General features: G+C 53.3%; 2 protein-coding genes across 8 annotated transcripts in view; one reads left to right on the top strand and one right to left on the bottom strand.

The window, feature by feature from the left end:
* The first annotated feature begins 151 nt into the window (after window positions 1-151).
* Window positions 152-1,763, top strand: CAPS (calcyphosine). Of its 2 annotated transcripts, XM_004689308.2 has the most exons (4): window positions 156-495; window positions 566-743; window positions 842-1,048; window positions 1,122-1,763. In XM_004689308.2, exons 1-4 carry the CDS (start codon window positions 413-415, stop codon window positions 1,221-1,223), a joined length of 570 nt encoding a protein of 189 aa, XP_004689365.1. In that variant the 5' UTR covers window positions 156-412; the 3' UTR covers window positions 1,224-1,763. The 2 variants fall into 2 exon arrangements, with proteins under 2 accessions (XP_012585156.1, XP_004689365.1); XM_012729702.1 differs by having other exon boundaries at window positions 152-743.
* Window positions 1,764-2,763: 1,000 nt separating this feature from the next.
* Window positions 2,764-20,354, bottom strand: part of RANBP3 (RAN binding protein 3) — a 52,900-nt gene continuing 35,309 nt past the window's right edge. For 4 of the 6 annotated variants that reach the window (XM_012729696.1, XM_012729698.1, XM_012729700.1 and 1 more), the window contains 12 exons: window positions 15,273-15,338; window positions 14,321-14,413; window positions 13,030-13,148; window positions 11,566-11,685; window positions 9,618-9,721; window positions 8,705-8,783; window positions 7,880-7,982; window positions 7,187-7,311; window positions 5,627-5,747; window positions 3,729-3,871; window positions 3,215-3,401; window positions 2,764-3,092 (listed from right to left, as the gene is read on the bottom strand). In XM_012729696.1, coding sequence (XP_012585150.1) covers window positions 3,049-3,092; window positions 3,215-3,401; window positions 3,729-3,871; window positions 5,627-5,747; window positions 7,187-7,311; window positions 7,880-7,982; window positions 8,705-8,783; window positions 9,618-9,721; window positions 11,566-11,685; window positions 13,030-13,148; window positions 14,321-14,413; window positions 15,273-15,338 — 1,304 coding nt within the window. In that variant the 3' untranslated portion in view covers window positions 2,764-3,048. The remainder of the gene's footprint in view (window positions 3,093-3,214; window positions 3,402-3,728; window positions 3,872-5,626; window positions 5,748-7,186; window positions 7,312-7,879; window positions 7,983-8,704; window positions 8,784-9,617; window positions 9,722-11,565; window positions 11,686-13,029; window positions 13,149-14,320; window positions 14,414-15,272; window positions 15,339-20,354) is intronic. The other 2 variants (XM_012729697.1, XM_012729699.1) reach the window with 1 other exon arrangement.

Genomic DNA, 20,354 nt, shown 5'->3' with positions numbered 1-20,354 from the left:
CAATGTTGTGGTCACTGCGGAGATGTGGTCTGTTCCTCCTTGTGACCGGGAAGGTTCTCCCTCCTGGCACTGGGGGGTTGGCAGAGGGCATAGGTAGGACAGAGTGGGCAGTGGTGCCAGCACAGCACTGCCCTGTCCCTCGCTGCCCCTGGCATGGTGAGGGTTACAGCTGGGGCCCCTCCCAGTCTCTGGGGCCGCTGTCCCTTAGCAACAGTACCGCCAGGCAGGACGCACTGCCAGCACTGCTACTGCAGGGCAAGTCCAGCAGGAGCCAGTCGCCATTTGGAGGACTCCAGGACTGGAGGCTGCGCAGGCAACAGGAATCGGTGGCGGTGGACTTTCTGTGCTCGGTTCACAGCCGGCCGGCTGGGCAGTAGCTTCCCCAACTGACCGCCCAGAGTCCTGACTCAGCATGGATGCCGTGGACGCCGCCATGGAGAAGCTTCGGGCACGGTGCCTGTCTCGAGGGGTCTCGGGCATTCAAGGCCTGGCCAGGTGAGCTGTCCCCATGCACTGCCCTGACATGCCCACTGGTTATTTCCCGACCTCACGCCCTGCCCCTCAGGTTTTTCCGCCGCCTGGATCAGGACAGGAGCCGATCCCTGGATGTGGGGGAGTTCCAACGGGGCCTGGCCGAGCTGGGGCTGACGCTGGACCCAGCTGAGGCAGAGGGCATCTGCAGACGCTGGGACCGAGATGGCAGCGGGACACTGGACCTGGAAGAATTTCTGCGGGCGCTCCGGGTGAGATCAGGGTGTCTGGCCCGGAGCTGCTCTCTTCTGGTGGTCAGACCCCACCATCTAGGGTGGGCGCCCCCAGTGACCACTTCTCCCCTGCCCAGCCCCCCATGTCACAGGCCCGTGAGGCAGTCATCGCAGCTGCCTTTGCCAAGCTGGACCGCAGCGGGGACGGGGTGGTGACCGTGGAGGACCTCCGGGGTGTGTACAGTGGCCGTGCCCATCCCAAGGTGCAGAGTGGGGAGTGGACAGAAGAGGAAGTGCTTCGCCAATTTCTGGACAACTTTGACTCTTCAGAGAAGGATGGGCAGGTGGGTGATCACACAGCAGCCCCCACCTCCTGCCCCAGCCTCTGATCCCCACTTACAGCCCTTCTGTCCCCAGGTCACGCTGGCCGAATTCCAGGACTACTACAGCGGTGTGAGTGCCTCCATGGACACTGACGAGGAGTTTGTGGCCATGATGTCCAGTGCCTGGCGGCTGTGAGCATCACTGTCTCCACTGCAGTCACAGGACCCCCCAAGCCCAGCACCCCTGAGCTGGGACCCCCTCACCCGGGCTGTGAGCTGGACAATACCGAGGCCGCAGAACTGACTGAACCTGACCTGGAGGACGGTGCTTGGCCTCCTGCTGACAGAGGTCCCACAGTGCTCACTGGCCCGGAACCCCGGAGGGCAGGGCCCTCGCCAGCCCGAGCCCTCTGCTGCATGTGCCCCCACCCCCCTCTGAGCGGCCGCTGGACACTTGGCCCTGCCAGCACGCTCACCCCTGCCCTCCCCGAGGTCTCTGGGAACTAGGTGGCCTGGGCAGGGCGGTGAATGGCTGTTCTGTGAAGTGGGGCCCCACACAGGCAGCCATTCTCGAGGGCAGGCGAGTCTGGTCACTGCCCGGGCGTGGCCTGTGGGTGAGGGCTGGGCCCACAGGGAGGCCAGGCTGCTGGGGCCCTCGCCCCGGGAGGCGGAGGTGGTTCCTGGCCTGGCTGTGCAGCTTCCTGAGGCCCCTGGGCATGCAGGAGGCCAGTGTTTTAGTTAAAAGTTTTAATGTAGTTCCCAAATACATTTCATATGACAATCTTACATAAATGTTCCAAAACACATGGGCATTATCTGGTTTTACTTGTCACTAGTTGGCTAAGGCTTAAAGCAGAGAAGTGTGGCCGGATCTCGCGGGAGGGCCTTTGGTGTCTTCCCACGCTCAGGAGGCACGCCCCAACCTGCGGTGTGGGCCGCACAGCTGCAGAGGCCCGGCTTCTCCCCGCTCGGGGGTGTGGCCTGGCGGCCTCCTGAAGCCCCATCAGCCCTGTGCACAGGGCCCTTCCCCTGGGTCTCCCCAGGCGGGCAGTGTCCAGTCGTCTCAGCCTTGGCCGAGGGCAGGGTGGGCACAGCATTCACTGTGTGGGCTGTGAGCGCATGGACAGTCTGTCGTCTGGACCAACCTCCCCTTCCTCTCGAAGGCCAGGCTAGGGTTCTCCCCGCCAGACGAATTCCCCGCCCCAGATGGAGTTGGGGCAATGACATCAACGGTGGCGCAGGATGGCTGACAGCAGGAAGAAAGCCTGGCCGGGTGCTGATGACAAGTGGGTCAGGTGACAGGGACAGGAGAATGGGTGAGACTCTTCCTCACAGGTTCACTGGACCCTTTCAGATGGGGCCCCTGAGATGGGTGACACGTGGGGGTCTGCCCACCTCCTCCTCGTGAGCAGCTCACCTAGCACCCAGCCCCCAGAAAGGCCTTGAGAGAGGCCAGGACGGCACGAGATGGAGGCAAGGCCTGTGACGGAGCCGCAGATGCTTGCTGCGTGACGGTGTCTTAATCTAAGGAGCCAAACATGAAGCCTTAGGGGGAGATCTAAAAACAAGCCCCAAATCAGAGTGCGAGCAGGAGGTAAAGACAGCAGTAAACAGACACCCAGCAGCCCCGTGCGACACCTGCAGACTGACCGCGGCCTGGGCAGGCAGCAGGAACCACAGGCAGGGCGCGGGTGGGGGAGGCCGGCGACACGAGGGAGGAAGAAACAGTGTCCCAGTGAGAAGCCGTGACAAGTCTTAATGTGCCATTTCAATTCAAAGGAGGGGAGGGGGAAATGTTCTTGTTTTGCTCATCAATATGATGAGGTCTCGTGTCCCAAACCACATTCAGGCAGTTCCCGAGTCTGCTTCTGAACGGGCCGTGCGGATCCGAACTGTGGCCAACCCAACGGGGAGTGTGGTTCCCGAGCTCCGCACCTCGGTGCTGCGGAGGGGCGAGGCGGGCGGGCGGGCGGGCGGACAGACGGACAGAGCAGCAGGCTCGCGGGCAGCGGCTCCCGGCGCTATGTGCTCCCGGCTGTCTGCCCATCCCCTTCGTCTCCGGTGCCTGTAGGAAGCAAGGACCTACTTGTCAAGGGCCCCATCCTGGATGGAGCCCCACTTCCCTGGGTCAGCAGGCGGGAGGGGCCTAGGAGAGCAGTCCCCCGGGCAGAAGAGAGCCCAGCTCACCGCCTCCAGTGGCTCCCGATGGAGCCAGGACGTCGTCATCGTCACTGTCGTCCTCCTCATTGGAAGGAGCTGTCCCCGGCTCGGGGGCCGGTGTCTTGGCCTCCTGCTCCTGCTCCACACGGCTGCGCAGCGCCAGGATGCGGTGGTGCAGGGCTGCGTACAGCTGGCCCGTGTCCTTGGAGCTGGCCTGCAGGAGGCCGAGAATAAGTGCCAGTTAGGCGGTCTCCTGGGGAGACACCTAACCGCCTCTCTGAGCCAAACTCAGGACAGCGGCTCAAAGTCCACTGCCCAAAGGCCTGGCCTACTGAGTGCTGCTCCTGTCCTTGTTCCCCTGACCGAACCTGCTGGCTTGGGGCTGCCTCCAGGAGGTCTCTCTGCCCACTTCCTGGCTGCAAGCGGAGCCAGGCCTGGCCTGAGCAGCTAGGGTGGGGGCAGGCACGCCCTGTGTCAGGGGCTTTCCGGGCAGCCTGCCAGCAAAGGCCAGCACCAGCCTGTCCCTTCAGGGGATGCTCACCGAGATGAGGAAGACCTTCACACCCTGGTCCTCGGTGTCCATGGCTGTGATGCGGATGCTCTTCTCACTGGCCTTGTCGATCTGCATCTGGGCCCAGAGCTTGGTGTTGAGGATCAGCCGTAAGCTACCCTGGGTTCTCATCACTGCAACAACACGGCCACTTAGCCCCTGCTCCGCCTGCCCCCACTGTTAGCCGCCAGAACAAACATCATCTTGAAGGAGAACAAAAATACCACGGGGCAGACCCCATGGGAAACCTGCCACTGAACGGCCCCTCTCTCCTGAGGCCAGTCTCATCCCTCTTCAGGTCTGGGGGTGGGGTTGGAGGCCACATACCGCGGAGAGTGCCAGAGTGGCTCCCCCGGGGAAGGTCAGTTAGGCAGAGCATGGGGTGGACAGCAGGGGCAGCTGGATATCTGTAGGCTGCATGCTCAGGATAAGCCACACAGAAGCTGACACCCCTTGATGTCCCCACCCAGAGGGCAAGCCCTAAGCCCTAGCTTGTTGTCCTAGGACAGCCAGGCCAGTGCTGCTGAGCTGTGTCAGGAGGGAACAGAGACAGGCAGAAGGCAGCATGTGGCAGAAAACGTGGGAGAGAAGTTTCCTCTCTGCAGGTATGTGGGACACCCAGTTTACTTGAGGCCCCTGTAAGCCTGCTAGACTTGAGAGGCTACCCACAATCAATGCTCCCCTCCACTCCCCACCTATGCCAGGCCAGCTCTCCCCAAGAATAGGCCTGGAAAGAGCCAGAAGCTCTCAATCCAACCCAGGGCTACAAATGACCACACAGGAGGGGAGAAGCTTGGGCTAGTTCAGGAAAGTCTGCTGGGTCTGGCCCCCCGGATCTCCATGTAGCCCCTTTATCTTAAGTCCTACAAGCCTGGCCTTCTAGGCCCAATGTGTCCTCTGAGGCGGGTAGAGCAGTTTCCACCGGCTCAGAGAGGTCTGAGGGAAGGATCAAGCCTGTGCAGGCTGAGAGAGAGGCCTGGCCAGAGTTGACTTCAGAGGCAGCGGCTGCAGCTGTAGCGAGGCTGGCCATAGGTCGACACAGGAGGAGCAACGCTGTGCACGCTCTGCACGTTGGAAGTTTCCATTAGTAAAAATAAACTGAGGGACATCATTATGGGAGTGGAAAATCCGGGGCCTCGACAGGAGGGCTGTTTTCACCTCTTCTCTAACCCTTGGGAAGATTCTGCGTCTAGGGGTGTGAAGACACTGCTCAGATAGTACTGGGCCAGGAATGGGTTTTTCTGTAAAGGCTGGAAAACAGCTTTCATTTGGGAAGAGCAGAAAAAAGACAAACACATTTCTTTCTCTCACACACCCACATCCATTTTTTAAACCAGCAGACTTCTGGGAGTTCGTCACCTGTAGATGGCCCCAGGGGTATCAGTTGCAACAGTCAAGTGAAAAAGGAGGAACCCCCTAATGCCCAATGTCATGGTTACACAAGTCCACTGTCAGTGGAACACTAACGTGTAGTTTTTCCAATATGGAATATGTTCACAAATCAGCAAAACAGCAGGAGACAAACTATTCCCCCATTTCCTAAAAAAAAAGAAAGGAACACCAAAAACGTTATCAGTGACATTTCTCTCCTGATGTTTGCTTTTTTGGGATTTTTTCCGTTCTACCATAGACAACTGTCACTTTTATTATAAGTTTAAAAACTGCTAAATACTTTTTTATACGTTGTTGACACTCAGGAGGAGGAGAGTTCATGGAAAGGCTGGAAGCCGGAGCCTCTGGGCCAGGCCGGGCCCACTGGATCCAAGCGCTCTCCCGTGGGGCTCTGCTTCCCTGCTCCTGGCCTGCGCCCTGTAGTCTGGGGAACCACACCACCCCAGGCCCTCTCCCAGAAGCCCCCGGGAGGTCTCACCAGCCTCCACTGCGCTCACCTAGTCGGGACTGTAACGTCCCGTCATCAGCTGAGGCCATGTCGTTGAGTCTGAGCAGCCCCCGGCCTCTCTCCACCCAGGACTGCGAGGTCTTGTCAAAGACAAACAGCTTGCACTGGATCTGGAACACAGGCAGCCTCTGGGTGAGCAAGACCGGGGAAGAGGGAATCTCCCGTCTAATTCGCGGGAACCATTGCATTGGCAAACTATGGCTGGTGATGGAGGGGGAGAGGGCCCAGGCTGTACCTTTTCACTCAGCTTCCAGTTAGAAGGGAGTTCGCATTTTTAAACAAAAAGGAATCATTAGGGAAATGAAAATCAAAACTCACAATGAGATACCATCACTTCACATCTACAACAATGGCTATTACCAAGACAGAGAACAGCTATGTGGAGAAAGTGGAATTTTCACACCCCCCTGGGGGGACCTGAGAATGGTGCAGCCCTCGTGGATAACAGCTCCCTAACCGGTAACCGTGGGGCAGCCACGAGGCTCAGGAATTCCACTCCCAGGTTTCTACCAAGAGAAACGAAACACATATCCATTCACACGGGCTTGTCGACAAACACGCTCACCGGCCTTACTCATAACTGCTAGAAAGGGAAACAGCCCAAGTACCCATTAACAGTGAGCGGATAAATACAGAGCAGTCCTTCCAGACCATGAAGAGGGACACTCTGAAACTCTCTAACATGAATTCACCTCAAATAGGGTCAGGAGAGAAGCCAGACACAAAGTCCAGTGTGTGATTCCACTGAGGTGCAATGTCCAGAACACAAACAGAGGCAGAGAGTGGGTTTGCGGCGACAGTGGCTGGGGGAGTGACTGACAGCTAATGGGCAGGAATTTGCTTTTTTGGGGAGAAAAATGTTCTCAATTAGATACAAGTTGTGAATATACTAAAAATCACAGAACTTTATTCTTTGAAAGGGTTAATTTTACGGTATGTGCATATCTCAAGAAAGATGTTCTACACACACACGGAATACGCGACAGGGACTGCTACGCAGGCCGCCTGCGGATCTAAGTCACCGCACCTGGACCTGGACAGGGATGTCTCACCAAAACACGCCGGGGGGGGGGATCCTACTCAAACCCCACATTAACCTTGCGCGCGGCTGGCAGATACACCCACACGTGTATGTGAGAACACGGATGAGTGAACAGACGAATGAGCCCACAAACTGGACATGCTGCCCCGGAGGAGGAGGGTGAAGACAAGAACAAGTGGCACAAAGTCCTGGCTGCATCTGCGACTTTTCCCTGATGGGCTATCGCTGTTAATTCTGGGTCGCAGAGGTCTTTGGTATACTCCTCTCTGCCGTTCCTTGAGCCACCAAGATCTCAACACAGATCCTCTGCTCTAATATAGAACAAAACCAAAAGTTCCTTCGTCTCAACAAAGTCACCAGGGCAGGGGCGCTGACACCTTGGTTACCTCCGAGAAGACTGAGAGTTCCCAGTCCCTGGAGGCTGTGGCCAAGCCCTGGGGGTTGCATCCTAGACACACCCCACTGCTGCCCCTCAGAGGACCCACAGGCCCAGCGCCGCTGCCTCACCTGTAAAACGTTGCTCTCTGCCTCCTCCCCGGTGATGACCTCCACTTTTTCCAACAAACACTTCCGTGCTGTTGCCTTGGTGTAGGCGGCTGCCGACTCGACCAGGGACTCTGAAATGTTATTAGCTGAACAACAATGACTATTTATTTGGAGGAGGGGGTAGGGGAGGAGAGAGGTGAGCAGAATGAACACCTCAGAACCAAAAGAGGTTGGTTCAGGCCTCAAAGGTGCCACACCCAGGACCTGGAGTGGGCAGCAGAAAACAAGCCCAGGACAGCGCCTCGGCTCTGCAGGGACCCATCTGAGAGCTGCCCAGAGTGGCTCTGCGTCTCCTCGTCCCGTCAACACAGGAGAGAAAGGTGAGACTTGTGAGGGGACACTGAAGAGGACCCCGGAGCTGTGGCGGAGCACGAAGGAAGGAGGCTGCTCCACAGCCCTTTCCCAGAGTCACCTTGCAGCACCATGGTCTCAACATTGAAAATGAACAACACTCATTTTAGCTCACAGAAAAATCAGTGCCCACAGTCTGTCCTGCTCCAGCACAGCAGCTGGGTCATGTGGCTTTTACTCCCGAGGCAAATCAGCTGCCCTGTCCCTCCCACCGGTGCTCCCAGAGATCATGGGTGAAGAGCATCCCTGTTCCCCCCACCCCCTGCACTCTCCACCACTGAGTGGGCGCAGGCCTCTCCATACCTTTCTCAGGGGTGGCCTCTTGGGATGAGGATTCGGACCCAGACTCAGCAGCTGCATTTTCCCTGTTGGCTTCCGAGCTGACCTCATTTAATTTTGGTGGGCTCTGCACGAAAGAAAGGCATGCCGGGAGGAGAGCGTGCTGGTATCGTGGGACTGACTGCGGCAGAAAGGAGGCCCTCTGCAGGGACAGCAACTCTCAGCACGTCCCTGCCTGGACAGAGGAGTCTCTTCAAAGCTTTGGGGGACCCACGTAGACCCAGTGGATGAGATGGGATGCCCTTCCCCTCAATGGAGTGTCCCAGTCAAACCTCTTATCTCCACATACTGCTCCCTAAGCAACTCATGCCAGTAACTCCTAACAGAAAGGGACTGGCCCCAGACAGCGCACGGGTGCACAGGACTACTTGAACACAGGAACTGCGCTCAGAGCCCAGAACCCTGGAGGCACCAGCAGTTGGTCAGAGGTGCCAGCTGCCAAGTTATTCCGGGCCCTGGGGCTTGTCTATCTGTACAAAGCAGTTCTTTGACTTCCACTGTACCAGACTTTGGTCTGAGAGCTGGGGCTCAGGGGTCTGAGCTGGGAGAAGCCTTCAGGACAAGGAAAGGCAGGCCACACAGACGCTAGTTCCTAGAGAGGCTCCTTCAGGAGCTGACACCGATTACCCTGCCCCCAGTTTTGAGTAGAGTCCAAGCGGGGCTGTGTCCCTGACCTGTGATGGAGAGCATCCTAATGTCACAGGGACAGTCCACTTGTCTCTTCGAGCTGGGGGAGATTCTAATGGTTTTCTGGGTCCCAGGAAGAAGAGTCCCTAGGGGGCCACTCACCAGCACACGTTCGCTCATATTCTGGCCAAATACAAATTTGTTGCTGGAGGTATCAGCACTATTGGTCGAGTTCTCTAAACTGAAGAGAAGATGCACCGTGAGAGTTGAATGGGAACACGTGTGTGCACACGGTTGGGTGGGGAAGAATCAAACTTCTGGTGCAGAAAGCAAAGTCTGGGAGAGGGGACTCTTCATGCCTCCAAGCCAGCCTGCGTCACCGTAACAGGGTGCCCACTTTGAGGCACCAAGTTTCAGGGGACACCCCTGAGAACCACTCTCCCCAAGCCCAGGAGGTGGGCACTACACTAGGTACAGAGGTGAGAACATTATCGTGGACAAGCCGAGGGCAGGAGTCAGAGCCGAGCAACCCTCTTCTGGGAATCCACCCAGCTGCTCCCTGGTGGCAGGCTACCTCTAGCCGAGGCACCACAGCTCCCAGCCCCTCTCCTGGCCCTCATGAAGGAGGCACACCTCCCACTCCTGGGGCTGCTGCCGGGGGACTCTGGCTGCCCCTAGGGAATGCTCAACAGAAATAACTGTCATCAAACTTCTGCTCATTTAAAGGTCAAGGGTGGAAGTGCCACCTGACCTGGTAAATACTGAGGTGCAAAACGTCTTTTAAAAAGCCCACTGGGTCTGTCCTTGGCATGAGGTCCAGGTGACGCAGGTTGCTCAGAGGTCCGGATCTGGGCCCAACAACCTGTAGAACTTGGGTCTTGCTTCAGGGGTGCGTTGAAGCCCACCACCCCAGAACCTTTTCCCCCATCCCCTCTACTTTGCCTCTGAGGGGGAAATGGGCTGCTCCCGATGCAGGCGGCTGCCTTCTCTGGGGCCCGAGGCAGGGATGACGGTGACCGCGGGCCCTCTGTGCAGAGGTGCTCCGCATACCAGCTGGGAGCCCGGCCAGACACACCTGGAGCTGATGTACTGAAGGAAGTAGTTGGTTGCGGTTGGTGCTTCTAAACTGGGGTGTCCAGCATTCTCCATGTCAGCTACTTCAGTGTTCTCGTTTATCAACTGGGAGAGAGAGGAAACACTTACTACTCAGAGAACTGTCTGCTCTGGCGACCCTCAGCTCAGTCTGTCTGCACAGCCCCTACTCCACATGGCAAAGTGCCCAAATGCGAATGCTACTGTCTACTCTGTGCGCGTGTGTGTCTGAGTGTGTGTGAACAGTGGGAGAAGGGACTAACCAATTTCCTTTTCGATTTTAGTGGTTAAGATACAAGAACTGCTTCGCAAACTACTAGGCAGCTTTTTCTACTTTGTTAAAAAAAAAAGATGGCACTCAGCTGGCCTCTGGTTGGAATTTTCATTGATGCTTCTGCCCCAGAACACAGAATGCTTACGAAGCTGGTCTCTGAAGGGGATTATTATAAGCATGATAAAAGCAGCACTTCCCAATGCTGCCTTATGCCGACTGTCATGCCATGTCCATGAAACATACCTGCTTAACAGCCTGTGCGCCCTGGCAGGTGGGCACCACAACCTCCCAGAGGCTTGGGGTTGGGAGACCATGACTGTAAGTCACCCTCCACGGAGAAGCTGGGATGTGACCGCCACTTCAAAGACAATGGTCCTCGTCCCACTTTCAGGCAGTCATTCCCCAAAGTCAGGGAATGGACTCGGCCTGCTGGCCTCAGCCAAGCTACCATCCCCCTGGAGTGGATTTCCAGGCCTCCCCTTGTTCTGTTTCTTTCTCCTGGGAGTGAAGTGCCCCCAAGGGACTCGTTATTTTGGCTTAAAGCTGTGTAACATCAACACCTACCTTCTGTCCCCTGGGAGGCTTGTTCCTCTCTGGACAGTGAGTACCAGAGGAGGAAGCAGAACAAGTGACCTGATATTTACACTCAGAGGACTTGTTTCCTTATTTTAGGGTTCCTCCCCCTTGGCATCACTGAGGTTTGGGGTCAGCTCACCCTGTTTATGGCCATCGTTGGTACTGTGGGGCTGAGCACATTCCGGGCTCCAGCAGCACCTACGCTCTGCATGGCAACCCCAGATGCCTGGACTTGGCCACTGACAACACTCCCAGGCTTCCTAGGGAGATTATTGCAGGAGACACCATGGGAAACGGCCTGTCCCATGGCAGTCAGTGCCAGGGCAAAGGGCTCAGAGCCAAGATCTCCTGTGCTGCCAGCCACTGACTCAAAGGCCCCAGACCAGACGACATGCTGGCCTACCGCCTGGAGGGCAGCCAGGTGGTAAACACGACTGCCTCCTTTGGGGGGAGAACACAGTAGCTTCCCTCTTGTCCTACTTAAAAAAAAAAAAAATAAGGTAATGGTTTCTCAATCAGAGGTGACTTGTTCCTATGGGGACATTCAGCACTGGCTGCGTAATGTTCAGTTGTTGTGACTGGGGGTAGAGGCCGGGGATGTTAGCTAATAAATACCCCCTTAGTGCCCAGAGCAAACCCCAACAACTCCACCCGACCTGGTCCAATGCTTCTATGCTCAGATACATACTCTGAAGTAGAGATACTACCCAGGGACCTTGGAATCATCTTATTGTACTACCTGCTTTCTCCTTTGCCATGAAAATGTCGATTCTCAGCGATACGCACACCCAGTGGCCTGCCTCTCTGTCCCCCACCATACTGTCACCAAGGGAGTGTTGTGCCAGAAGCCACTCCTGAGTTGTACACTTGGGGTAGAGGGGTAGCAGGTAGCTGCGAGTGTGTGCTGGGTGCTGAGCAGTGGGGTGTGGCAGGCACAAAAACAAGCCACAAGTCACAGAAGTACCCCTCGATGGGCTGCCCCCCCACCTTTATAAGGAAAAATGAACTTCCTGTTCATTAAATAAAGTCATAAAAATAAAGTCATTAGTTCACTGGCTCACCCAGCCCTCTGATCATGTACCTTGACTCTGTCCCTCAAGTTCTGCCCAAACACAAATGCTTGCTGTGCGACTTGCTCTTTTTTCTCACAGTTTTCCTCCTCAGAAGTATTGCTAGATTCATTTTTCTGGGGTTCCTTCTCCTATTTAAAAAAAAACCAAAACAACAACGGAAAAGAAGTGGCGTACAGTCCTATGTCGCCTAATGACGCTTGGTCCAAGGACACATGGACGAGGGTGCGGGGTGGGGTGCAGCCTGGGTGTGGGAGGGCCGCACCATGTCAGTTCGTGCCATTACATTCCAAGATGGTCACATGGCGGCATTCCCTGACGACGCATTTCACAGGACATAAACCCATTAGTAAGTGACACAAAAGTGCATTAGCCCTGATAAGCAAGATGAGCAACCTTATACCATTCCATCTGCTCCAGGTATCTCCTCTGGCTCCCTGGGCTGAGGGCTAGAACCAATGGTAAAAGTGGCTCAGGCCCCTGGGCTGGACAGGGTGAAACTTCTCTCAGGAGTGCCCAAGTGTGACCCGTAAGATCGTGACCTGGAGGAAGATGGGACCTGCGGGCAGCTTCCCGGGCTCTCTCCAACTCAAAGTTGGATAGCAATTTACGGTCCCATAGACCCAAGCCCTCAAAGGTCCCAACAAGTAGGTGTGGCAATCACTCCCGTTTCCAATTGTGACAGCTGGGGGTGCAGGGTGGGAGCTGGGGATGCTTAAAGTGGAAAGCAGGTGGCTGTTTCACTACCTGAGCCTGCACATCTAGGGATACGTGGAGGGAGGGGAGGGCAGGGAGTCTGCTGTGTGCGGAATGCGCAGAGAGGAAAGCAGCAAAGAAGGGTCTTTGTGTTCGGAATCTTGGTGCCTTACTGCAACCAGATTTCAAATTTGCTGCTGCCAGCTACAAAAGCATGTTCTTCACGAAATGTCTTGAACCCCAGCTGCAATGAGGCACTGCTGGGAAACACGTGCTTTCAGCCTGGATAAGCACCATGGTTAGGGGTTTTCTGTGAAACGTACTTTCTGAGCTGACTCTCCAGTACCCTCTCACACATGTGACTGTCCCAGGAGCTGTTAGGGTGTGGAAACAGGAAGGGGACACATTCTCCGTGTAAAACAGTGCAACACCTTCACCAATGAATGCCGTTCTGCCTACGACTCGCCAGAGTTCAATGGTTAGGGAGTCAATCAATGGCAGGCACACTCATCTGGGACACATGGGAGAGGTGTGAGTTTGGAGGGGTAGTGAAGACTTTTGGACAGAGCAGTGCTCTTGGAACAACCAAGAGGGGCACCTTAGTGTTGCACGGACTTGGCATATGGATTGTGGTTACGGACTGAACCTCTGACACATTCAAAAACCCTAATGCAGCCCAATGGTGACCCAGGTCAGAGCAAGTGGGCAACAGGCACTCTAGGGGTTCAGCAGAGCCCGAAGGAGTTCCCCTCATGGCACCAGCCTCAGCGCAGACGGACCTCCAGGGCCTGGGCCTCGGCAGAGGGGCTTGTCCGAGCGGAGTTGTCGGGCGATGTCGACGCTGTGGTCCCTGTGCAGTCCGCTGGGACAGTGATCCCGTTGGTGCCGCTGCTTGGGACTGTGGAGAGGAAAAGGAGTCACTTGAGTTCAGCAAGGACCCGCTTCTGCTGGGAGGTGCTGAGCTGAGGATGCAGTTCCCCTTTTGAAGGAAAGGGCTCTGAAGCCACTCTCGGAAGTCATAAAATTCCTAGTTTAAAAACCAAAAGCTAAAACCTCACAGAAGCAAGTTTCTCTTATTACTGCTCACTCCAAAAAGAAGTAAGACTTTTCAATGTACTGGAAGCAATACTGCTCCGCTAATTAAGGGAGAAATACTGCTCTGGTCATTAAAACGCTGGGGCAAAAAGATGTTTTATAAAACAACTTTTAGTAATGTTTGTACTCTATGCATTTTTTCCCTTTAGTTATTCAAGATTACATGGCATGGACAACTTTAAATCCAGCTTTGACTGTCTCACATTACAACCAAAAAACTTTCCATGTAATTAAAAGCTAATTTGGGGGAGGGGAAGTATACTGGGGGAAAATTTCGAGTCTTATAAAAACAAATTTTGCTGTCTTTATTTCATGCATTTTTCCCCTTTAAATAGCTAAAATTATGTGACACACAACTTTAAATCTGCCTTTGATTGTCTGGCATTAGAATGAAGAAATTTCCCATGTAATTAAAAACGCTTCAGAAACATTAACTAGTTCCTTCACATGGAATGTTATGTACCTCTAATAAAAAGAGGAAATTCAGGGAAAGATCATGAGAAGACAAGTAAAATTCTTTAGTATTAGAAAATGAAGGATTAACTGAAATTAAGGATTAACTACTATCTGAACATAAAGGACACACTGTTTAAGAGGTATGCCTTAAATTCAGCAAATGAGATTTAAATGCAGGTCTCATCAAAATTATCCTTCACGTCTCTTAAGACTTGAAGAAGGTTGAGTTTGCCTGCAGACATGTAGGGACAGATCTGAAACCCGGGGAAACAGCCAGCTTCCAGGAGGGCAGCGTGTGTACAGAGCGCCTTTCACCAGCAGTCACATGTGGCCCAGTGCCACAGGAGGCAGTGGGGTCACTTCACATGCTCCCCATGGGTTTTAAGGACTTGTCCCAGCGCTCTTTATTTCTGAATGCATTCAGAGTCACCTGTGTGGAGACACGGCTGTCCCAGGTGTGACTTCAGAACCGCTCTACCCTGCTGCCTGAGCCCGGCGCCAAGAGCTGCTGTTTCTTACCAGTCTGGGAGAGTGCCTTTGGCTGAGGAGCTTGTAACACTGCCGGGCGAAGCACGCTCCGCTGCTGTTCCTTAGGCTTCTGGCTCGGCAGACCTGGGGAGGGAGGTCAGCTTGCCCAGGGCCCTTGGATCCGATGGGCATAAGCACATCATCTCCCGCTCTCAAGTGTTTCACAGAAAAATTAACACCAGCAACTTGCTTACTGTCCCTCCCACACTAGAGTTGCAGGAAGCCATTTTTTTTAAAAACCCCAAGATTTTCTTTACTGCTAGATGTAAGGAATCTGGCTGTTGTTATTTTTACATCAGACAATATGAAATTCCCATGTCACTAATCATGTCCAGTGAGTACAGTGATAGTACCAGGGGATCAAATGACAGCTGTTCTCCAGTGCAGGGCTCAGGGGTCAGGTGCACACAGTGCAGGAAGAGAAAGTGAGAGGCCCCTCTGCACCTACTTTCCCAAAGGCCACACTGAGAAAATTCCTTTGCCAAGCACAAAAAGGGCCAGGGCCATGAGAGGCCTCCGGCCTTTCTCAGGGCTTTCCTGCTGGACTACAGGCGGGGTATGGTGCAGCCACTGCCAGGCGCATCCCCTCACTAGCAGCCACTGGATCCTGTGAGCTGGGCTTTTCCACTCTGCTAATAGGACTAATGCTATGTGGCTTGCTGGGATCAGGGTGCTCTGGATAGTTGGAGTCAAAGAAGCTCTCACTGGCACACAGCCCAAATGTTCCTCATTGAGTCCTCCTCCTCAGGGAGGGCTCAAGGCTGGGAGCCTGACTTCCTTGGTCTGCCAGGCTCTTTAAATCTGCTTTCCAGTGCTTGAAGGCTGCTGGGTAACGTGAGGTGCCCCAGAGGCAGGTGCTGCACACACACTGTGGAGAGGCCTGGCAAGGTATGAGAAGCCAGCTCTTTTTTTTTTTTTTTTTTGGCCAGAGGCGGGCACCTACCTGCGCTGGGTGCCTGGCCATGGATCAGTGTTGGCGGCTTCAACCGGAACCCGCTGCTCTTTTCCTCTACAAGCATAAGACAAAGGATAAAACATAGGCCTGCCTGGGGTGGGGTGGTAAGGCCAAGAGGGAGAAGGGGCAGGAGAGGACTGTGGCAATGTTTCTAAATGAAAGAGAGACGCAGACAGGACCCCTCCAGCCTGGGGGAGGAGGTGGGAGCTGCAGGAGGGCTGACTCCCTGGGGAGCAAGTACGAGGAGCATCGGCCACAACCACCTCCTGCAGCAGAGCTTGCTCAGATAGTGCTGCTCCTGCAGGCCCTGGAGAACATCCGGGAGCCACAAAGTAGAGGCCCCGGGACCCGTGTCCCTTTCCCAGAAGGCTGTCTTCTCAGAGGGTGAGTCTGTTATCAGAAAAAGTCCCTGTACTGTTTATAACATGTTTTCTGTGATGAATGGTCAAATATGGCCTTCAGGTAGTCTGTGCTTTTTTCCAGAAGTGCCTGTGAGCTGGGCTTTTCCACTTAGTGAGAAGACTGGAAGGCCCTGGGGAAGAAGTGGGGTCATCAGTCCTGGCCACAGAGAAGAGGCTGGGTGCCTTAGGACTTCAGCCTGGGCTGATGGATACAGGGGCTTCAGGGAACACGTGTCCACACAGAACTCTTGATTTGTGTGTCTTGCTGCATTTGCCCATCTCACAAGGGGGTGTATCTAATGTAAGCCTTGTGACTCTTTCCCAAGGAGCACAGGGAGAGCAATTTCTCTTTAGTGCTAAGGTGCAACTGTCAGAAAAGTCTCTTGCCAAGTTATAGAGAACACAATCAAGGTACAAATAGCCACTATGTTTTCCACTAGCAGTGTACAATCCAAAAAAAGAAGAAAACAATGCTAGGGCCCTTCCTGGTGGCACAACAGATGAAAGCACAGCACTACGAAGCTAGCTGTGGCCTCTGCAGCTTAAGTTCGTTCTTGGCCAGGGACATGACCCACATGGCGCGGCAGACCTCTCCTGACCCGCCTGCCGCTCCCCTCAGCAGCGTACTTTGTCCATCTGCCTGTTCTGCTGCTCTCTCTGTCTCTGGTGAATCCTCTCATGCCCTTACCCCTCTGGCCTGTACCCCAGTTCTGTATGCATAAATAAGTTAATCTTAAAAACACATAAGAAAACAATTCCATTTACAGTAACATCAAAAGTAAAAGAGCACTTGGAATACACTCAACAAACAAAACCCATAAACCGTTGTTGGCAGTAAAGACCTGAATCAATGGAAAGCTCCTGAAGGCTACGTACAGCGTGATGCCACTGCTATGAAATGTCCAGGGCAGCAAATCCACGGGGAGCGAGCACGTGAGTAGGAGTAGGGAAGGGGCGGGGGTGGGGCTGTGGCTGCTAGTGAGATGGGGTCTCCTCGGGGTGATGAAGCATTCTAAAATTATGGTGATGGCTATGGCTGCAAAACTGCAGCCAAAACCAACCAATTAATTTGTAGTAGCCATACTTTTAATGGCTAAAACAACAGCAACATTTTGTCAGACCAAACTCAAGGGCAGTAAAAAAAAAAAAAGATAATCAGACCTTCAGAAGCACCAGGAAGGCTTTCCTTCTGCTGTTTATAGGTGGGTGCACCAGCTGTTCTCCGTGAACAAAAGCAGGACTATAATGCTCTCATTGCTAGTTAGTGAGGAGCGGGGCTGACAAGCCTCCAAGAGGCTGCTGGCATCTCTCCCGGAAGAGAAGGGTCATAAAAACCACACTCGGGAGACAGACACTATAGGACACAGGGGAGGAGGCACTGCCAGATGTTCCCTTTTAAAAGAGAAATGCTGAATACATTCCAAAGCCCAGGAGCACTCGGAGGTGACTGGCAATTTAGAAGCATTTTTTAAAGCCCTTGGAGCTGGCTTTGCAGCTTACCTTGTGGCTACAAATTGCTCGCCTCTGCTCTGCTCAGTGTAGAGTCGATGCTAACAGCCATGTGACCGATGGGGCTGGCCCAGGCTGACCCATGAGGGCAGCAGGCCTACATAATCACTGCCGCTGGCTACTCATTAGAACTGGGTCAGTGCCTGGCCCACCCTGCACATGTGCAGGAAATCCAGGGTGAATGCTGCAGCGAACAGATAAACAGACAAGCACGCACACTTCTAGTGGCAACCAGGGACTCAGGGCTGAAAGGAGGTATGTTCACAGGTAGCCAAACCCAGGAAGTCCCTGAAACAGGCCCCATGTCCACTAAAACAAATGTGCTTTTCTGCCCATGACCCCCAAAGTCACTTTCCCTGAAGCGAGCTCAGTGCAGCAGAGAGGCACTGCCTATGGCTAGAGGCCTGGCACCCGTGCCAGAGCACAGGGGTGTGCAGGTTGGCTGGAGCCTTCTTGAGGACACACACCTCCCTCCGTGAGCTCACTGGGGAAGAGGTGGCTCATTCTGGGCCAACCTCCTTCCCCTTCTGAATCAAGTCTGACAGTAAGCTGGCTCCTTTGAGGATAATTTCTGCTCTACCTCAAAGTGACCCCAACTCTTGAGATTTAGCCTGGAAAATGTGTCAGAATTGTAGCTGGTGTGTTCCAGAGGTTGAAGAGAACCCAAGAGAAGGCAGCTTGGCAGGGTTCAGGGCCTATGCAAGAATGGAATGAGTCTAGGTAGAAGGGCTCTGGCCACACACAGGGGCTGGAGCAACAAGACAAAGGGAGTCAAGTTTCTTACTGTCAGAAGACAGAGAGGTAGAAATGGAGAAGGGGGTGTATGACTTAACCCCTTCTAGAGCTGGCAGTATCCATGTGAACCTGTGGCTACCCACATATGTGTGTAGACAGAGGTACAGAGAACTATGTGTGGGTATATATGTTGGTATGCATTCAGGTCTACACCTGACCGTGCGTGTTCCAAGCTGCAAGCACTGAGAGTTGGGTAGCAGTAATGGCCCAACATCAACGAATAAGTTGAGCATCCAGATCTTGGTTTCTGAAGATTACCCTCCACTATAAAGAAACAGAACCCCTTTGAGAAATGGGTTGATCACAGGGCTGGAAAAGGGGGAGATGAGTCTGGAACCTTGCTATGACCAGATGCTCAAAAGAATGATGAACGTGGCAAAATGACACAAGAACCAAAGGTTAATCAGAATAAAAAACGAATGCTAAATACTAGGAACACATTATTACCCACTGACTGAAACAGTAATTTGTAAGTCCACATTGATAAAACCAATGATTAAGTAAGCTAAAAGAGGAGAAAGTGCTTCCTTACAGAGTAACAATTAATAAATGGAGAAATGGAAGGCAGAAAATGCCCATGTGGAAATCATCAAGAAAAGAAACAGCAAAAGATGCTAACACGGGAGCCCTCACTGATGACACAGCGGGTTAAAGCACAGCACTAAGAAGCTAAAGCCACTTCCGCATGAGTTCGATCCCCGCCTGCCCCGGAGGTGACCACATGGCGCGGCAGACCTCTCCTGACCTGCCCGCCGCTCCCCTCAGCAGTGTACTTTGTCAGTCGGCCTGTTCTGCTCCCCACTCTGTCTCAGGTGAATCCTCTCACCGCCCCTGCACCTATGTATGGCCTGTACCCCAGTTCTGTATGCATAAAAAAGTCTTAAAAAAAAAAAAAGATGCTAATAAAATGAGGGCAGGAACGACCCTAGAGGCTGAGTATCTCTCCAGAAAATGCTCCTAAGCTCAGAACAGAAACTGGGAAGATCCCACTAAGCAAGTGATCGGTGCTGACCCCACTAGCCGTTCCGGTACACGCAAATACCATGTGTGCTCCCGGGGGTATGCTAGAAAGAACAAAGCTTCACGTCTGTGGTATCCTAGCCCCAAACACATAACTTGGTTGAATAACCAGGTAACTCTGGACAAAACAAGCTTCCAAAACAACTGGCCCTTAAGGAAATCTTTAAGATCATAAAAGTCAAGGAAAGACTGAGGAAGTGTTCCAGATGTAGGAGAAATAGGGGATGTGTGATCTGGGATCGGACCCCTTTTCAAAGAATAGTGGTGGGATGGCTGAAGAAAATCCAATGGGGTTGCTGGGTAAAGAGCTATCTATAGGAGCACTTTAGCATTTCCTGTAAGCTAAGCCCCCGATGAAGGCTGAACAGTAAAGGGCACAGGCAGGCATGGGTGTAAGAAGTTCATTTTTCAGAGCTGATGTGTACATCTAACCTGACCCCACGTCACAGCAGGGATCAGGGCAGATATGAACAACCCCCGAGTCTGCTCAGGGTTGCCCCACTCTCAGTGCCACAGGATAAAGGTTTGGGGGAGAGAAAAGGGGATGAGGCTGCCTTTTCTAAGCACAGACCCTCCAGGTGACCATGAGGCCTCTAACAGAGCAGCACAGAGCTCCAGTGGCCGACAAGCCGGAACAGCTCTCCACACCTGACCGGTCTCATAGCTCTGGGTGAGACCAGGCCAGCACCCTAGGCATTATCAACGTGCAGATCTCCAAGGACCTTTAGACCAACCTGGGAGGGGCAGGGTACTGTCCAGTTTTAGATTCAAAATGAATTCACTTGCTTGAAATGGCGCCATCAAACCAGTTCTCAAAGTTATAAAACCTTGTCTCTTTCCCTGACATCACCCTCATGCCAGAATATGACTTATCTTGAAAAGCGTTTGAAGTCAGCAATGAACTTATAAAAGGCAGGTTGGTTACAGAATTCAGTTGTTAAACTTGCTCATTAAATCTTTTATGAGGAACTTTAGCCATGTGGGAGAAACTTTCAGGAAGTCTTAGAGTTGGTTCTCTAGTAAAAGGCCAAAAAAGGAAGGCTCCTTGTTCTTCAGAGGGACCAAGACATTTTCCTGAGAATTTTAAATGTGATTAAAATATATTTATCAGAACAGATCTAAGCAATGTTAAGTATGTGAGAATTTAACACACAGACACCGGGGCTGGAAAATGACATGAACCCCAGTCGCACTGCTGGCATGGGGGAGAGTGGGCAGGGCAGAGAGGCTCTTTAAGTTGATGTATTGCTGCCTGGGGTCTTTGGGAAAAGATAGTGTGAAGTATTACTTATAGAAAATTTAAAAATGAGTAGCATACCTCTTAGAGGTTTTTTTTTTTTTTTTT

Source organism: Condylura cristata, unplaced genomic scaffold, assembly GCF_000260355.1.
Source record: "Condylura cristata isolate star-nosed mole 26May11 unplaced genomic scaffold, ConCri1.0 scaffold00025, whole genome shotgun sequence".
NCBI classification, from domain to species: domain Eukaryota; kingdom Metazoa; phylum Chordata; class Mammalia; order Eulipotyphla; family Talpidae; genus Condylura; species Condylura cristata.
Note: the sequence above shows the minus strand (reverse complement) of the source record. Positions and strands in the feature narration are given on the sequence as shown.